General features: G+C 40.6%; 1 protein-coding gene across 3 annotated transcripts in view; it reads right to left on the bottom strand.

Moving 5' to 3' along the window:
• The window catches only part of Ipo9 (Importin 9), an 839,375-nt gene that overhangs the window by 480,509 nt on the left and 339,821 nt on the right, over nucleotides 1-19,045 (bottom strand). For all 3 annotated transcript variants that reach the window (XM_067141231.2, XM_067141230.2, XM_068226247.1), the window contains one exon: nucleotides 89-167. In XM_067141231.2, the coding sequence (XP_066997332.2) occupies nucleotides 89-167 (79 nt within the window). The remainder of the gene's footprint in view (nucleotides 1-88; nucleotides 168-19,045) is intronic.

Raw genomic sequence — 19,045 nt, 5'->3', positions numbered from 1 at the left:
AGCCCCAAGGCTTCCTTTGAACATTTTAACATGTCTTTTCATTAATATTGAACATGTCTTTTCATTAATAATTACATTTCCTACTTACCAGTATTATGATTCATAAAACAGTTCACTGAGAATGCAATAACTTTTGCTGAACATGAGGCAGCAAACCCATCATCAACCTAGAAACAAGAAAATTATTTTTACAATACAGATTTGAATGACTGTAAGAAAAATTTATTAGGGGGCAACAAACAGTATAATTTGAATGGTTTCAAAAGGGCTATCATTACCTATGAGAGACTGAAACACTGACTTGTTACAGTCGAAGTTTCTTTATTAGTTACACGGTATGCAGCAAAACAAACAGCATTGAAATTAAAACATACTTGAAATATCAAACAATACTGAATATCACCAGAAACCTGCCACTGCAACAAGAATGGATGCAGGAAGATGGAGTTAGCCCATACCACGAGGGGGACACTTGGCCTTCTGCAACAACACTTTGGAGATCACTTACTTTTCCCATACAGCAGAATTCCTGTACCCTTCCCACTCTTCAGATCTCATGCCTGCAGATACTGAAATAATCCATTTTCCAATCGGATGAACCACCAAGAAATGTTCACAAATTACAAGAAGATACAGTCAGTTCTAGTGTCCTGGCAGCAACCTGTTTTCATCAACATGCCGACAGAGAGGGCCATTATGAACACTTCATGAGACTTGAGGGGGCACATTTTGAACACATGCTGTACAGACGCAGTGTGCCTGTTCGGTTGGGAAGTCCTCTCCTACCAAGGCAGGGGTAATAACTTCTCCAACCAGGGCTGGGAAAGTCTTCCAGTCCTCCTACCAATGCCCACACTAAGAAGGAGAAAGTGAAGCCCCAGTGCTTCCCTCAAAAGGTGGAGTAGAAGCCTTCTCCAACATGATTGGAGGTCTCTGCATCCCCAAAAAACCCTGGCAAATCATCTGCTAGCCCTTCTCCAAAAGGTGCGAAAACAGTGGGCAGCAGTGAGCTATCTCGACGTCCCACTACTCAATCACTTTCTGAGGAACGGAGCTCTCCCAGGAGGAAGAACCACCAATCCTGATCAGACGGCTCTCCATCCATAGAGTGTTCAGTCGTGGTGTCTCTCTCATCTGAGGAGTAAATGGAGGTGGAACCACTCATCATTGTGGATGGTGATGATGAAAATGATGGCGGAGAATGGCAGATAGAAAGACTAAAGAAGGACAAGCAATTGTCCTAATTTTGTGTTACTACTCATCCACACACTGGTACTATTTCAAATGGAACTGCAATAGTTACCACTGTTGTCTAGCTGAGTTATACCAGTTGGTGTCCATCAATTCAGCCACCATAGTCTGTCTACAGAAATCTCGTTTGAAACCTGGACATGACACGACTATGAGAGGGATCTCTACTATAAGGACTGAGTAACTGTTGGTGGCGCAGTGAGTGGAGGTGTTTGTACCCTAGTCCATTCCAAAATCTTCAGTGAAGACGTGCCACTACTGACTCAAACTGACGCAGTTGCGGTTTGCGCTCTGTTGCCTGTAATGTCAACGGTGTGCAATGTGTACTTTCCACAGGATTATGATCTTCATATGCAAGAACTCCAAGATCTGATCACTTAGTTATCTCCTCCATTCCGCTTGCTGGGAGATGTGAACTCCCATAACAACCTCTGGGGTTCTCCATCAATCTGCACTATGGGGAGGCTCATTGAACGATTGATCAACCAGTTTGATTTTTGTGTACTCAACACAGGGGAATCTACCCATATCACATTCTCCTACCTGGATGTCACCTTGTGCAGCTGCGTGCTAGTTCCCCTGTTATGGTGGCAAGTACACGATATAATGACCATTTCCTGATATTTCCCATGCTCTTGAATCAAAGACAGTCTGAAGTACCAAAGAGCTGGTTACTTTGACGGACAAATTGGACAAAGTTTTCCGAACACTCAGTGATGACTGATAAAGTGCCAGGGTCTGTTGATGACAATGTTTCTTGAATTTCAACTGGCATTCTGGCTGCTGCAGAGGAAACAATTCCTTCCTTGTCCGGAATATCCTGCCAGAAACAGGTTCCATGGTGGACTGATGAAATTGCAGCAGCCCGACAGGCTTTTAAGCATTATCAGTGGAATCCTATGAAGGCTAATATTATATATATATTTATCGATATGGCCACGTTTACACAATCTTCCTTCTATCACGCAGACTAATACCCTTCTCTTTACACTCTCGCCAATGATTCTTAAGTCTTTGACTTCTTCTTGCTCATTCTTCCACCAAGATGTTCCGTGGCTTCGCATGTTGCTCTTCAGACGCATCCCTCATTCCCGCAACTTTCTTCCTAAATGATGTCCTTTCTTTCATATCCTCCTCCTTGATGCCTATTTCTGTCAAATCATTGTGCACCTGTGTAAGCCATCCCGGTTGTTTTTCCCATTTTTCCTATAGAAGAAGTATCCTGTTGGCCAATCTCTCAGGGTTCATACTTTTGATATGCCCATGAAACATCAGTCTCCTTTTCCTCATCAAAGTCGTGATTCCTTCTACTGTCTTGTAGAGCTCCAAATTCGATCTTAACCGAAATGTGTTTGGGTCACTCGTCGACTTTCTGGGCCTAAGATTTTTCGTAACAATCTTCTTTCTCTTTTATCAAGGACTGGGTCAGCCATTCTCATCAAGGTTTCTGCTCCATAAAGGCACTCTGTTCTATCAACTGTGCAGTAATGTTTTAACTTGGCCTGAATTGAGAGGGACTTGGACTTATAGGTGTCATGACATAGTGTGAATGCCAACTCCATCCTTCTCACCCTCTCCTTTAATCCCTCATTTTCATCTCTACTGGGGGTGAGTATTTCTCCCAGGTATTTAAATTTTTGCACATGCTGGATATCCCCATACAGTGTAACAAGCCTGTCCGTGTTGTCTTTTTTTTTTTTTACAGAATCCATGAATGCCGATTTTTCGAGAGATTCTTAACCCTGTTTTGACTGCAAAATTTTGTAGTTCTTCAACTTGTTTCCTGGCTGTTTGACGGTTGTCTGTAATAAGAACGACGTTGTCTGTGAATGCAAGGCAGTCCAACATCATCGCATTTTTTCCACAACCTACCTTTATCCCATTCTTCATTCCATTTTCAGTCATTCTCAACCTCCATTCCCTAAAAAACTTTTTCTAAAATGCAATTAAAGAGTAGTGGAGAAAGGCTGTCTCCTTGCCTCAAACCCGTTTTTATTTCAAATGGATTTGAGAGTTCGCCCATAAATTTGACTTGAGAAAAAATGTGTTTGTAAGAGATTGTCGAATTATGGCCAGAGATTTCTCATCCACTCCAAACTCCTGCAGAACGTTCATGAGCACTCCACAATCTATGGAATCATATGCCTTTTTGAAATGAACGAAGGTTATGATTGTCCTCTTCTGATTTCTCATTGATCTTATTTTTATAAGTGATTTCAGAATATAAATCTGCTCAGCACATGAACGTCCTTTCCTGAACCCGGCCTGGTATTCACCAGTTTGTTTATCTAGATGTGTTTCAAGCCTCTGATGCAATGCTTTGGATAGGATTTTGTATGCTATAGGAAGAAGGGGGATACCTCTGTAGTTGCTATATTTTTCCTTTTTTTTTTTTTGCCATTTGCTTTACGTCGCACCGACACAGATATATCTTACGGCGACGATGGGATAGGAAAGGCCTAGGAATTGGAAGGAAGCAGCCGTGGCCTTAATTAAGGTACAGCCCCGGCATTTGCCTGGTGTGAAAATGGGAAACCACGGAAAACCATCTTCAGGGCTGCCGACAGTGGGGCTTGAACCCACTATCTCCTGATTACTGGATACTGGCCGCACTTAAGCGACTGAAGCTATCGAGCTCGGTCCTCTGTAGTTGTTGACATTAGCTTGGTCCCCTTTTTTTGTGTATAGGATGAATGAGTGCATTCTTCCAATCACTTGGTATTTCTTCTTTCTCCCAAATAAAAGTGAATAAGTCCTCTAGTTTTTCCACTATATTTTCACCTGCAAATTTGAATAACTCAGCAGTAATTGAACCTTTTCCAGGAGCTTTTTTGTTTTTTAGTTGCTTAATGATGTCCCTAATTTCTTCCTTATTTGGTGGAAATGAATCCTTCAACTTGAATTGAGGCTCTCCAAACAGCAATCCATCTTCAGGAGGTTCACAGTTCAGAAGATTCTGGAAATAGTTGGCCAGATACTCGCAATTCTTCTTGTCACCAATAATGAGTTTCCCTTGTTCACTTTTAAAACATAGATTACCAGAGGAGAATTTTTTGATTTTGTTTTTAAACCTTCTATAGAAATCTCTTGTGTTGTTTTCTTGAAATCTTCTTCTATGTTGCGCAGCTGTTCTTTCTCGTACTTTCTTTTCGTATTTCGAAGAATTTTTGCTGTGTGTTTCTGTTGTTCTTTGAAGTCTTCGAAATTCCTGTGATTAGTACACCATTTATTCCATTCTTTAGACCTTTCCCGTAACGTTACTTCACAATCGTCATTCCACCATGGATGTTTCTTCTTTTTGGCGATCATTATAGTCTTTTCAGCTGCTTCTTGAATACTCCTTGACATTTCGTCCCAATTCGAAGATTCCAAGACCTCAAGCTCTCGTTGATAGTTCTCGACAATCTCTTGGTTTATCTTGAGTTCATCAGTTCGATATCTTTTGATTTTGGGTGAAAGTCTCTTGAAGGACTTTGGAATAAACCTTATCTTGACCCTAACAAGGTAGTGGTCAGAATCTACGTTTGCACCTTTTTGCACTTTAACGTTCAAAATCTCTGCCGGGCTCGATGTGGCTACATGGTTTATTTGGAACTCCCCTAACATGGGATTTGGTGAATGCCATGTCATTAATTTCTTCCTTTCTTGAATTGGGTGGACATTAACTTGAGATTGAATGCTTCACACACTTCAATAAGCCTTTCCCCATTTCTATTGGTTCTTATATGCCCAGGATAACTGCCAACTATTTTCTTGTATTTTCTTTCCTTGCCAACCTGAGCATTAAGATCACCCATTAATATTTTAATCACATGTTCCGGAGTTTCCAACAACTCTTTTTCCAGGAGAGACCAGAATTCCTCGACTTTATCTGGATTTTTCTTATTGTCCTCATTAGTAGGTGCATGTCCATTGAAGATTGCATATGATTTGTTTTCACTCTTCAAGGTTAAGATGGAAAGCCTAGGGGAAGGTGATCGAAAATCAATGATTGCATCTATAATTGAACTGTGAACAAAAAATGCTGTTCCTAGAATTGAAGGTGATTTTCTTTTATTATCCATTTTATATTCCCTGATCGCTGGTTGTCCCTTTATTATCTTGTACTTGCCCATCATAGATACTTCATTTGATTGGAATCTTGTTTCCTGTACAGCGAGTAGCTTGATCTGATATCTCTCCAGTTCTTTGATAAGTTCCATCTGTTTACCGACTCTTAGGAGGGTATTGACATTCATTGTACCAAAGAAGTGATTTTTTCCTTGGTTCTGATCTTGCGGGGTGAGGGATCCTCCAACTGATCCCAACACGATGGTGCAGGGCCTCGAGAATCCAATGCCCTGTTTAGACCAGACTCTAACTGGCCCCAGATTTTACCGGCTGGGGTAGTTTCCGATATGCATTTTACCATCATGGTAGATTGTGTGAATCATTTCACATGAGGGTGGAACCCGTAGGTCCCACATATTATTATTGTGTATAAGCGCCTCCATCCTAAAGTCCGTTTCTTGATTTGAGAGAGTAAGAAAGCTACTTGCAAAAAGTATGTGTCTTCTATAATGGCACATACTCCATCATCACAAGTGTGGATCAAACTCCGCCGTATTGTCAGGGTCCAAAACACTTCCTCAGTCCCCAAAATCTCCATTAATGGAGATATAGTTACGATCTCTTCAGTCATTGCAGATCACATCACGTCACATTTCAGCAATACGTCCAGCTCTGGGAGATACGACCCTGCATTTCTGCCCATCAAGTGCGAGAGAGAGACTCATCTACAGCCATTCACCTCAAGTGCTTCGTATCCCTCTAATGTGCCTTTTACGGAGTGGGAATTGCTGAGTGCATTCGCACTGTGCAGGGGTACAGCTCCTGGGCCGGACAAAATACGAAGCATGATGTTTAAATAAGTACCAATTTTAAATGTGGGTGCTGCAGCGTTTCGGTCATCATTGAGAGCATTCGAACTCAGTACATACATCTGCAGGTTAGCCACAAACGCCATTATGGAAGCATTCGCCAGTATTTACGTTTGTTTATGCATGCTGAAAATGCCTCTGATAATTAACGGTCCTGCCGAGTGTGAAATATGCACTGTGATTCGCTTTCTAAATGCAAAACACGTAAAAGCTGTTGAAATACACTGGCAGATTAGTGAAGTATGTGGACAAGACACTATGAGTGAAGGAATGGTAAGAAAATGGGTTAGAGCATTAAAAGAAGGCCATACTAATGTCCATGGCGAGAGGCGCAGTGGGCAACCGTCTTATTACTGAAGACTTGGTGCAAAAAGTTGATGCAAAGGTTCAAGAACACAGATGCTTTACGATTTTGTCATTAAGTTTGGCTTTTCGGCAATGTTTAGGCCATTTATGATGGCTCATGGTGGAGCTATTGAGGATCCAACCATCCTTTGGGCTTAACATACACATATATCCAGCTATTAATAAAAATAAACGGTCCTTCAACTACTCTGTCTGGAAGTGCGCTTTTGTCAATGCCGATTAAAAAAGGAATTAAGTTGACAAGGAATTTAAAGTAGCTGAAAAGCTGCATTTGGAATATGTCTAACATTAATTTTATACGAACATACTGGTAAATGTGGTTCAAATAGCTATCCTATTTTACACCACTGCTTTTTTTTAACTTGTTAATGAAGCCTTATATCAAGAAAATATTAAATACAACAATCCACAAGCTTCATACAGTACAGCATTAAACCTGTGAGCTTAGTTATTCTTAGCTTGACATTCAAAGATACACATCTCCTTGCACAGAATAACTTTTCAACAAAAGGAAGAGAGAAGTAGAGTATGGTGGATGCTGCATTGCTGAAGTTCAGTTGATTTCCTCTAGTTGAAAACATAACAAGTGTTGTGTGCGAGCCTGAAGAGATAGATGGTATAAGTGATCACGAAGCTGTCTTTGTCGCAGTTAAAAATAAATGTGATAGAAAGGAATGGTGAAAAAGTAGGACTATTAGGCAATAAGAGAGGCGTGGGGAAATTTTAAAAAATCAGTTATAATCAAAGGAAGATGGTAAATAAAACTGCAAACAGCCTATGGGATGTGTTTAAAGCTGTTGTCGAGGAGAGTGAAAACCGGTACCTTTAAAATTGGTAAGGAAAGGTAAGGATCCACTACATTATTATAATAGGGAAATAGAGAGATTAAGGAGCTGCAGATTAAAAATAAATAGAGTTAGGAATGATTGTGGGAGTATATGTATATGTGAGGGCTTACAGAAGGCAGAAGTATTCAGTCAGCAGTACGTAAAGGTAGCTGGATATAAGGATAATGTCCACATAGAGGAGGTGACTAGTACTGGCAGATTAATGAAATTTACCTATAATAGAGACATTTACAAAAATATTCAAAAGTTGAAAGCAAGGAGGGCAGCTGGAATTCATAAGATTTCTGGGGAAATATTAAAAGGCTATGGGCTGGGATACAGTAACATATCCGAAACACTTATTTGATTACTGTTTGTATGAAGGAGCAATACTAAATGAAGTCGCAATAGTAGCCGCAGCACACAAGGGAAAAGGAGACAAACATAAAGCAGATAATTACAGGCCAGTCAGTTTGACTTGTGTTGTTTGTAAGTTCTGGGCGAGCACTTTTTCTATTTATATTAGACACGCTTTCAAAATTACTAACTGGTTTGATAGAAAGCAGTTTGGGTTTAGGAAAGGTTATCCAGTGAAGCACAACATCAGACGTTTTAGATTCAGCAGGTCAAACGGACTGTATCGCTATTGATCTATCCAAAGCATTTGATACGGTAGATCATGGGAGATTACAGAAGAAAATGAGGGTTGGACTAGACACAAGAGTGGCTAAATTTCCAGAAAATAGAACTCAGAGAATTAGAGTAGGTGAAGTGTTATCTGATCCTGTAATGATGAGGAGGGGAGACCTGCAGAGAAAAATTATTGGACCTTTGCGTTTTCTTAATATATATATATATATATATGCACTGGTGGAAAAAAAATATCCAAACACCAAGAAGGGGCTGTGCTAGATTAATGAACGTTGGTAGGCCTGTTTATATATTTGAAAGATGACGCTGATTCAAATTTTCCACAAATTGCATTAGCGTGGTGCTATTAACGGCCCCAAGACGTTGCAGATCAGGTTTGCTTTAAATACAGGCTGTACTGCGTGAGAGCATTAGTTACCTGTGAGACTGGATGGAGTGATTTAGAGTGGTTCAAAAATGCCTTTACAACAACGAAGATGCCAGTATCAACTGCTCACTGCGGTTGAACGAGGCCGTATAATAGGGCTACGTGAAGGTGGATTTTCCTTCCATGCTATTGCAGAATGACTTGGCAGTAACGTCTCCACTGTGCATGCATGCTAGCAGCGGTGGTCACGAGACGGTACGCACGCAAGAAGACTGGGCTCCGGACGTTCCCGTTGCACCACCGAGAGAGGGGACCACCATATTCGGCATATGGCTGTGGCACAGCAGACTGGGCCTGCAGCAGCAATTCGAGTGGCAGTTGGCACCACAGTGACGCAATGAACTGTTCGATATCGGTTACTTGAAGGACACCTCCTGGCCAGATGCCCTGCAGCATGCATTCCCCTTACCACAAACTATCGCTGTCTGTGACTTCAGTGGTGTCCAGCAAGAGCTCACTGGAGGATGGAGTGGAGGTCCGTTGTGTTTTCCGATGAAAGCTGGCTCTGCCTTGGTGCCAGTGATGGCCGTGTGTTGGTTTGGTAGAGGCCAGGTGAGCGCCTGCATTCCACCTGTCTGTGGTGTCGACACACTGGACCTACACCACGAGTTCTGGTCTGGGGAGCAATTTCCTATGACAGCAGAAGCACTCTCATGGTTATCCCATGTACCCTGACTGCAGATGTGTACATCCGTCTGGTGATTCGACCCGTTGTGCTGCCATTCATGAACAGCATTCCTGGAGGTGTTTTCCAACAGGATAATTCAGGCCCCTATGCCCCTGTTGTAACCCAACGTGTTCTACAGTCTCGACATATTGCCTTGGCTAGCTCAATCCCCCGATCTGTCTCCAGTCGAGCACGTATGGGACATAATTGGATGACAACTCCAGCGTCATCCACAACCGGCATTAACCGTCCCTGTGTCGACGACCAAGTGCAACAGGCATGGAACTCCATCCCACAAGCTGACATCCAGCATCTGTATGACACAATCCATGCAAGCATCAACAGTCAGGCGATTACACCAGTTATTCATGGACCAGCATGGCACATTAGTAATGGCTCTTCTTGTGCAGATATTAACCGATAGTCTTGTACCTTTAATCAATTAAATATGTTATCTCAGCAAATATATTGCGAAAATTTCTGTATTGTACATTCCTTATTTCATGGGGTTTGGATTTTTCCCCTGCCTGTGTGTGTGTGGTTTTTTTTAAAATAATTCAGCAGCCCCAACTAACGTGCACTTGGTTATAGGGTGGCTGTTCCCCTGCATGGTACTAATGTTCAGTGAGCACATTTTGCACACGATTCTAAACCCTAGAGAAATGTTATATCATCCGTTAGCAAAACATGACGCCTTGAAATCATGTAGCAACGTCCTTTTACTCTGTTACTATGTTAATGTGTTGTGCCTCGTGACCGGGTGTAACGAAGAGGGGATTCAATGCATAAAACTAGGTAACAGTGCTACCAAACCAGATGGCATATGCACTCTGCTCTCGTCGTTCAACTAGCATGTTTCCTGTAGTGTAGCATAGCGGATGTGGTTAGGCGTTCGCCTAGCAATCGATGGAATGTGCCAGCGGCGGTTCGAATCCTGCATTGTTCAAATATTTTTGCATCGGTATGATGTTAAAATACATAAACATAGGCTCACGTTTGCCACATTCAAACAGTAGAATGATGCTGTTATTCATCTTGTGCCCTGTGCATACTCTGCTGGTTAGGGACTGAATGTACTGTAATCTCTGCTGTCATTCAGCATGTTTTCCACAGAGGAATACGTTGACCTGCTCCCAGTCTGTGATAGGCCCATTACATCGGATGAAACAGAAGAGGCCGTTCTGGAGGCAGCCTGTAGTAATCCACACATCAATACAAGAGCGATTGCACAACAGGTGAACATCAGCCAGTCGTCTGTCTGGCGAATACTGCATGAACATAAATTTTACCCATACCATCTTGAACTACACCAAGAGCTCCATGGGCGGGATTTCGAAGCTTGAGTTCTGTCGGTGGCTATTAGGCAGTCTGGACAATTATGCAGCATTCGTATCGCATATCTTGTTCTCGGACGAATCACGCTTCCACAATAATGGGAACGTCAATTGCCACAACATGCACTACTGAAGTCCGGTCAATCCTCACTGGGTGCGATAAGTGGCCCATCAAGTACGATCAGGAGTGAATGTTTGTTGTGGAATCTTGGGGGATTGCCTGATTGGACCATATTTCTTTGAGGGCCATTGGATGGGCCCACGCTACCTACAGTTTTTGCGTCAGGAACTCCCACTGCTGCTGGAGGATGTACCCTTGCACGATTGTTTGACGACGTGGTTGCAACAGGATGGAGCTCCACCACATTGCCCGTTCGTAACCATCTGAACAAGGAACTGACAGGGAAATGGATAGGACGAGGAGGCCGTGTTTCTTGGCCTGCCATACCACCAGATTTAACACACTTAGACTTCTTCTTGTGGGGACATTTGAAGAACATCGTTTACACTCAAGCGCCGGAAAACCCCAACCAGCTCCGCCAAATCACGGATGCCTGCCAAGCAATTACACCTGGAATGCTTCAGCATGCAAGAGGATTTATTGGACACTGGGCCCGAATGTGCATAAACCAAAATGGTCATCACATCGAGCATTTGCTCCGATAAAACGTTGTCAGGGCAGTTGTGTTTCCATTATTTCCGGTCTGTATGTGTCCGGCCTGCTAACCAATCAGCCCTTCATAGGGCCACAAACACATTCACACACAATTTGCATGAAAGTGTGTATTTAAAATACATCGTGTACAGAACGTATTAAACAAATATTTCAACATTTTGTAATCTTCGCCCCGGACATGAACTCCCACCTGACGTGCAAGCCCGCTCCACCACACCGTTACCAACTACACTACGGTTCCATATGGCATACTGGGCAGCTTATAGCAAATCCTGCTTGTTGTGGGATGAACTTCTCTTCAAGGATGATACTGATTTGGTTAAGAACCAGACGTTCTGGTATCTTGAAGGTATGGCATGGCAGGGAAATAGGTCGAGAATTTTTCTTTTGGTTCTTTCCCAGGCTTGAGTAGTGCGATGACTTGAGATTTCTACCAAATTTTAGGGATGTGTAACTTGGCGGCACATATGTTAATTAGGCTTAGTAACCACTCCAGTGTTTTACGGTCAAAGTTCTTTATCTGCTCAATTCATAGGTCATCGACACCAGCAGCCTCGAATATCTTCATGCTGGACATGGCAGCTTCAAGTTCAACCATGGAGAAGGGATCTTGAAGACAGTGATTTTCTGTTTCCAAATCACATTGAAGAGCTTCTTTGGTCGTCCTCCCTTTTGTTTTACATGAAAGGAACCTCCACGAAGATCGCAATCATAGACGTACAAGAAATGAATAGCAATCGAGTGTACCCTCGGCAACATCAGACGATACAACGAAATGTGCTGACGGTTGATCCTTTCACAACCGAGCTCTATCCAAAAGGACTACACGAAGATTGGTCTTTTTCAAGACCACTTGTGCTTATCTCTTTAAACATTGAGCGATTTTCTCGAGAGTAAGAAGTCCTATTAGCTAACTGTTCATTTATTTTATGTGAGGCACTCTTTTATCTGTTCAACTCATCATTCAACCAAAGTGTTTTCCCACAAGAATGGAAGTGGATTCATTAGTCCAGTGTTCAAAAATGGTCATAAAACTGACATAAATCAATATAGCCCAGTTATAATTTCTCCTCATATATCCAAAATGTTTGACTCAATAATTCTTGACAAGATCACACCTCCCTTTAGAAATATCATCATTGATGAGCAACATGGATACTTTCAGGACAGTCAACTTGTAGCAATCTTCTTTTATTTTATCAGTTCCTCTTAGATGCAATAGACAATCAATTTTATGTGGACTGCATTTATGTAGACCTCTCAAAAGCTTTTGACACTGGTGACCACAATATCTTGTTGTAAAAACTAACAGGTTATGGAATCAATCAATCAATCAATCAATCAATCAATCAATCAATCAATCAATCAATCAATCAATCAATCAATCAATATTGATCTGCATTTAGGGCAGTCACCTAGGTGGCAGATTCCCTATCTGTTGCCTTCCTAGATTTTTCTTAAAAATTCTCAAAGAAATTGGAAATTTATTGAACATCTCCCTTGGTAAGTTATTCCAATCCCTAACTCCCCTTCCTATGAATGAATATTTGCCCCAATTTGTCCTCTTGAATTCCAACTTTATCTTCATATTGTGATCTTTCCTACATTTAAAGACGCCAATCAAACTTATTCGTCTACTAATGTCATTCCACGCCATCTCTCCGTTGACAACTCGGAACGTACCTGTTCTCCCACCTACTCAATACAATACAATCTTAAAAGTTAGGACTTTGTCCTTATCAAAATGTTAACATAAAATTAATACATTGGATGGTACATGTTTCGCCTATTTGTGTTAATATTTGAGTCAAATATTGTTATGTAATAATATACCACATTTTATATTGTAATAGTTGCTTAACGATCTCTAATCCATTTTACAAGACATAGTTTTTAACAGTATCCATAAGTCATTCCCAAACAGGTATAAAATGGATGATGATGCCTACTATTGATAGGCGAAACATGTACCATCCAATGTATTAATTTGATGTTAACATTTTGATAAGGACAAAGTCCTAACTTTTAAGATTGTATTGTACTGAACAGGTGGGAGAACAATAAAAACATACGAATGTTATTTATACAAATACTTTCAATACGGACCCAAAAATGAATTTTATCTCATGTAATAACGTACCACTTAGTCGAGCATTCGTCTTTCTCTCAGTTCTTCCCAGCCCAAACTTTGCAACATTTTTGTAACGCTACTCTTTTGTCGGAAATCACCCAGAACAAATCGAGCTGCTTTTCTCTGCATTTTTTCCAGTTCTTGAATCAAGTAATCCTGGTGAGGGTCCCATTCACTGGAAACATACTCTAGTAGGGGTCTTACCAGAGACATATATGCCCTCTCCTTTACATCCTTACTACAACCCCTAAACACCCTCATAACCATGTGCAGAGATCTGTACCCTTTATTTACAATCCCATTTATGTGATTACCCCAATGAAGATCTTTCCTTATATTAACACCTAAGTACTTACAATGATCCCCAAAAGGAACTTTCATCCCATCAATGCAGTAATTAAAACCGAGAGGACTTTTCCTATTTTTGAAACTCACAACCTGACTTTTAACCCCGTTTATCAACATACCATTGCCTGCTGTTCATCTCACAACATTATCGAGGTCACGTTGCAGCTGCTCACAATCTTGTAACTTATTTATTACTCTATGCAGAATAACATCATCCGCAGAAAGCCTTACCTCTGATTTCACATCTTTAATCATATCTTATATATATATATATATATAAAAGAAAATATAAAGGTCCAATAATACTGCCTTGAGGAATTCCCCTCTTAATTATTACAGGGTCAGATAAAGCTTCGCCTACTCTAATTCTCTGAGATCTATTTTCTAGAAATATAGCAACCCATTCATTCACTCTTTTGTCTAGTCCAATTGCACTCATTTTTGCCAGTAGTCTCCCCTGATCCATCCTATCAAATGCTTTAGACAGGTCAATCACGATACAGTCCATTTGACCTCCTGAATCCATGATATCTGCTATATCTTCCTGGAATCATACAAGTTGAGCTTCAGTGGAATAACCTTTCCTAAAACCGAACTGCCTTCTATCAAACCAGTTATTAATTTTGCAAACATGTCTAATATAATCAGAAAGAATGCATTCCCAAAGCTTACATGCAATTCATGTCAAACTTACTGGCCTGTAATTTTCAGCTTTATATCTATCACCCTTTCCTTTATACACTGTGGCTACTATAGCAACTCACCATTCATTTGGTATAGCTCTTTCAACCAAACAATAATCAAATAAGTACTTCAGATATGGTACTATATCCCAACCCACTGTCTTTAGTATTTCCCCAGAAATCTTAACAATTCCAGCCGCTTTTCTAGTTTTCAACTTTTGTATCTTATTGTAAATGTCATTGGTATCATATGTAAATTTTAATACTTCTATAGCATTAGTCTCCTCCTCTATCTGGACATTATCCTTGTAACCAACAACCTTTACATACTACTGACTGAATACTTCTGCCTTCTGAAGATCCTCACATAAACACTCCCCTTGTTCATTAATTATTCCTGGATCTCTCTTTTAATGGTTTGAATCACATCTTAAAAATCGCATACAGATTGTTAAAGTTAGGAATTATTTTTCTGAGCCTATTATTGTTACCACCGGCAATGGAGTTACTAAGGATCTCACCTTGCTCCCATGCTTTTTACTCTATACATGATTGACATAATAATATATTACAAAATTCAGAATTGCTTTTGTTTGCTGATGATGCATTTTAAAAAACGAAAGCTAATTGCCCACATCATTGTTTAATGATTTGCATCATCTGAACAAGTACTGTACGCAAAATGGGTTGAAACTTAATCAAGACAAATGTAAAATACGACGGCTGTTTTTTTTTTTTTCAACCTCCGATGGGCTATAAAATACACATTGACATAACAAAATGATTTTATTACTAAAAGTTTAGTAGTTTCATAGTTATTTTTTCTACATAATTGCCAAAACCTTTTAGGCATTTTCATATCGTGACATCAGCTTTGTGATGCCCGCTGCAAAGAAGTCTGCCACCAGTGACGTAAGGTGCCTCTGGACAGCCTCCGAAGTTCTTCATTGGTGGAGAAGCGTTGACCGCCCAACCATGCCTTCAAACTCATCAACACACTCAACTATGCGTACAGTAGTGACAAACCTGCATCCTTGCCCACCATCGTCATGGATGTTAGTTCGCCCTTCTTTAACTTTCCAACACCATTCCTGTATACTACCACCACTCATACAGTTTTCACCATACCATAACACTATGGTATACTCATTCTGCAATGGATTTCGGAAACGCTACATCCTTCAGATTGCAGAAAACTTATCACAGTTTGTAGCTCACCCTTGGTGGGAGTATCGATTTTAGTGGCCATGTTCAATTGCCTGTAGCTTGGCTATGACTGGCACATTGGAGCTGACAGTGGCAGAGGTTGCGGAGGGGATGTTGCGTGATCACACAATGCACAGATCTGGCTCCCGATTACCTCTTGTTTACTTACATGCATGATATTAGGTTGAAAAAGAAAACAGCCCCCGTAATACTGTATCTTTTTAAAGAAACCAGAAGGAAATTTCACTTCAGTACAAATTTAGTAATAACATATCTCCTGTTTCACAAGTTAATGGCCTTAGTGTTTTATTCAGTTGTGATCTATCATTTAATGAACTTATGGGAAATATTTGTAAGGAATCATTCCAAAGACTGTGTTGCATAACTAGATATTCCAGAGAATTTTCTAACTTAGCTTCCTATCACTTGCTTTCTGTATCCATGGCTTGTGCTATACTTGAATACCATACATCAGCAAAGAACCCAGATCAGATTCAGTACAAAATTTTTGTTTATATTCATTCAGAGCAGGGTTCCCAAATGATAATGTTGATTATATAGCCCTACAACAGACATTAAAACCGCATAGTCAGTCACAATGCCATGAATTGGGAACATGCATCTATTTCAAAAATATTTTTTTTGAAAAGTACACCAATGAAATAGTACGTAAACGTATTACATTGTGGTATGTTGCCTTGTTTTAAACCATTAAAAAAATATTTAATAGTGCCTTTCCGCTAGGCGAGTGAAACGGCCTCTGACGTAAGCGGCGCGCTGTGACGTCACGATCCAGTACCGCATGGAGCTCTACCAGCCGTTGTGCATCAGCCGTTGCTAAAAGCCGATTGTTTATTAATCATGATCGCGAATAACTTCGAAATGTCAGAAGAAAGGTTCAAAACAGCACAGTCAGACAATCTACCATGTGTAGATGTCATCATTCTTGAAAAATGTGACTTTTGTGGCCGCAGAAATTAGCGGATAACAAGCAAGTTTGTAAGTGGCGTCTTTTATATACGTGCAATGTACTGTAACCCATAGTATTAGGATAACAACGAACCTGGATAGATATCACATCACTTTCAACATTTCCTTCTAGACTGATTCCCCTATTAAAGAATAACATTACATTTTCGGGCTTTCAGCATTAGTAAAGTAAGAAATTGGATTTCAGCACTAACATAAACATATAGGTAGCATTATAGTACTAGTCCTCCGCTTCTGTGATGTAGTGGTTAATGTGTGCCACTCCCGGAGGCCCGGTTTCGATTCCCGGCTCTGCCATGAAAGTTGAAAACAAATAGTACGAGGGTTGGAACGGGGTCTACTCAGCCTCGGGAGGTCAACTTAGTAGAAGGGTTTCGAATCGCATCTCAGCCATCCTCGAAGTGGTTTTTCGTATTTTCCTACTTCTCCTCCAGGCACCTAAGGCCACGGCCGTTTCCTTCCCTCTTCCTTGTCTATCCCTTCCGATCCTCCCATCCTCCAACAAGACCCCTGTTGAGCATAACAGGTGAGGCCGCCTGGGCGAGGTAATGGCCCTCCTCACCAGTTTCATCACCATACTCAAAGTCTCACGTTCCAGGACACTGCCCTTGAAGTGGTAGAGGTGAAATCCTCGCTGAGTCCGAGAGAAAACCAACCCTGAAGGATAAACTGATTAAGAAAGAAAGAAAGAAGGAAAGAAAGAAAGATCATAGTACTGTAGGTCTATAACCTATCATTTCTGAAAAAAAAAAAAAGATTTATGGTTGGGGCAACTGGCCTACCCACTTCCGGGGCCCATGAAAGAGAATTAAATATCTTTGTGGAGGGAAAAAGTTAAACATGATAAAGATAAATATGACTTCATCTAGTTTTCACAAGTTGGGCTGAGTGGTTCAGACGGTTGAGGTGCTGGCCTTCTGACCCCAACTTGGCAGGTTCGATCCTGGTTCAGTCCGGTGGTAGTTGAAGGTGCTCAAATACGTCAGCCTCGTGTCGGTAGATTTACTGGCACGTAAAAGAACTCCTGCCGGACTAAATTCCTGCACATCGGCGTCTCCGAAAATCGTAGAAGTAGTTAGCGGGGCGTGAAGCCAATAACATTAATTACATTTGGCTTTTAACAAGCTGAGCATATCAGGAAAGAAAAGTGTCCTGGTGACATTTTAGTCGCTCAATACAGGAATGTCTTTGGGTGCTGTGACTTTTACTTTTTTTTTTTGTTTTTGCTGTTTGCTTTACGTCACACCGTCACATATAGGTCTTATGGCGACGATGGGACAGGAAAGGCCTAGGAATGGGAACAAAGCGGCCGTGGCCTTAGGCACAGCCTCAGCATTTGTCTGGTGTGAAAATGGGAAACCACGGAAAACCATCTTCAGGGCTGCCAGAAGTGGGGTTCAAAACCTTCTATCTCCCTGATGCGAGCTCACAGCTGCGCGCTCCTAACCGCACGGCCAACTCGCGCGGTATTTTTACCCTTCGGTTTATTGACTTGGCTTGTATAACCTAAAACTTAGGCTAAGTTGGATAATATTTTAAACACCTACATCACTATTTTCACCTGTGTGCAATTATGGTATTTATTTCATTAATATTATGATAATTATTATAATTGAGCATTGATAACTTATAAGACCCCAACAAACAAGCATTGGTTTTGTGTAGAGTTATACATTTGTTAAATTCACGTTGTTTCCTTTCATGATGTACACGCCTATTCTTTGTTGCTTTATAGAGTATTTAGATATAGCCTAAATTTCTTTACCAATTAAGCTCATTAATAAAGACATACATAACTGTCCCATGCCAAGATATATTGGTAGAATTAGACCTGTCAAAATGGTTCATAACCCCTTTGATTTATTATCTTGACATGGATCACCCAAAACACAGGTTAGGTTTGGAGAATACTTTAATAATCAGCATTATTTAATGCACTGTTTATTACTTTCATATTCCAAGATGTAATTGAAGCATTTAAATAAAGCATCATGCATTACAATTTAAAGTTTTACCACTAGAACAGCGGACATGGAAAAGTGATTTGAAAATTCAAACAAATTCATCTTACGTTAAAATCTTCAAAAAAATAAACTGTAGACTTTCCCGATATATCACCAGCATTTCTCCGGCTCGCCCAAATCCATTTCTCCCTACTTATAGCGTCTTTGGAACATGTATAAACAATTTGTTTGGTATGGTATGCGATGTGCTATTGCACATCGGAACTCTACACCATTTATAAGTTTTCTGCCTCACTGTCTGCGCAGGATTCATTTTAAGTCTAAAATATACCACGCAGATTATTATCCGATGTATAGACTTCGAATTTAATAATACTAGACACTAACGTAAAGTAGAAATACGCGAAGTGTATCCTGCTTCTCACAGCGCACTACGTGTTATTTCGTCTGCTAATTCAGTCAACCTGTACGATGACGTCAGACCAATGAGATCGCGTACTTGCGTGACGTGACATTTTCGTAGATTTTTATCATGTTTGGAGTTATTATTTGTACATTCTGATCACATTTTTGAATTCTGCATGAAATTTTGAATCAGATTAGCA

The sequence above is a fragment of the Anabrus simplex genome, chromosome 2 (genome assembly GCF_040414725.1).
Source record: "Anabrus simplex isolate iqAnaSimp1 chromosome 2, ASM4041472v1, whole genome shotgun sequence".
In the NCBI taxonomy this organism is placed as follows: Eukaryota; Metazoa; Arthropoda; class Insecta; order Orthoptera; family Tettigoniidae; genus Anabrus; species Anabrus simplex.
The sequence above is the reverse complement of the archived record's forward strand: the minus strand, read 5'-3'. Positions and strand labels throughout refer to the sequence as shown.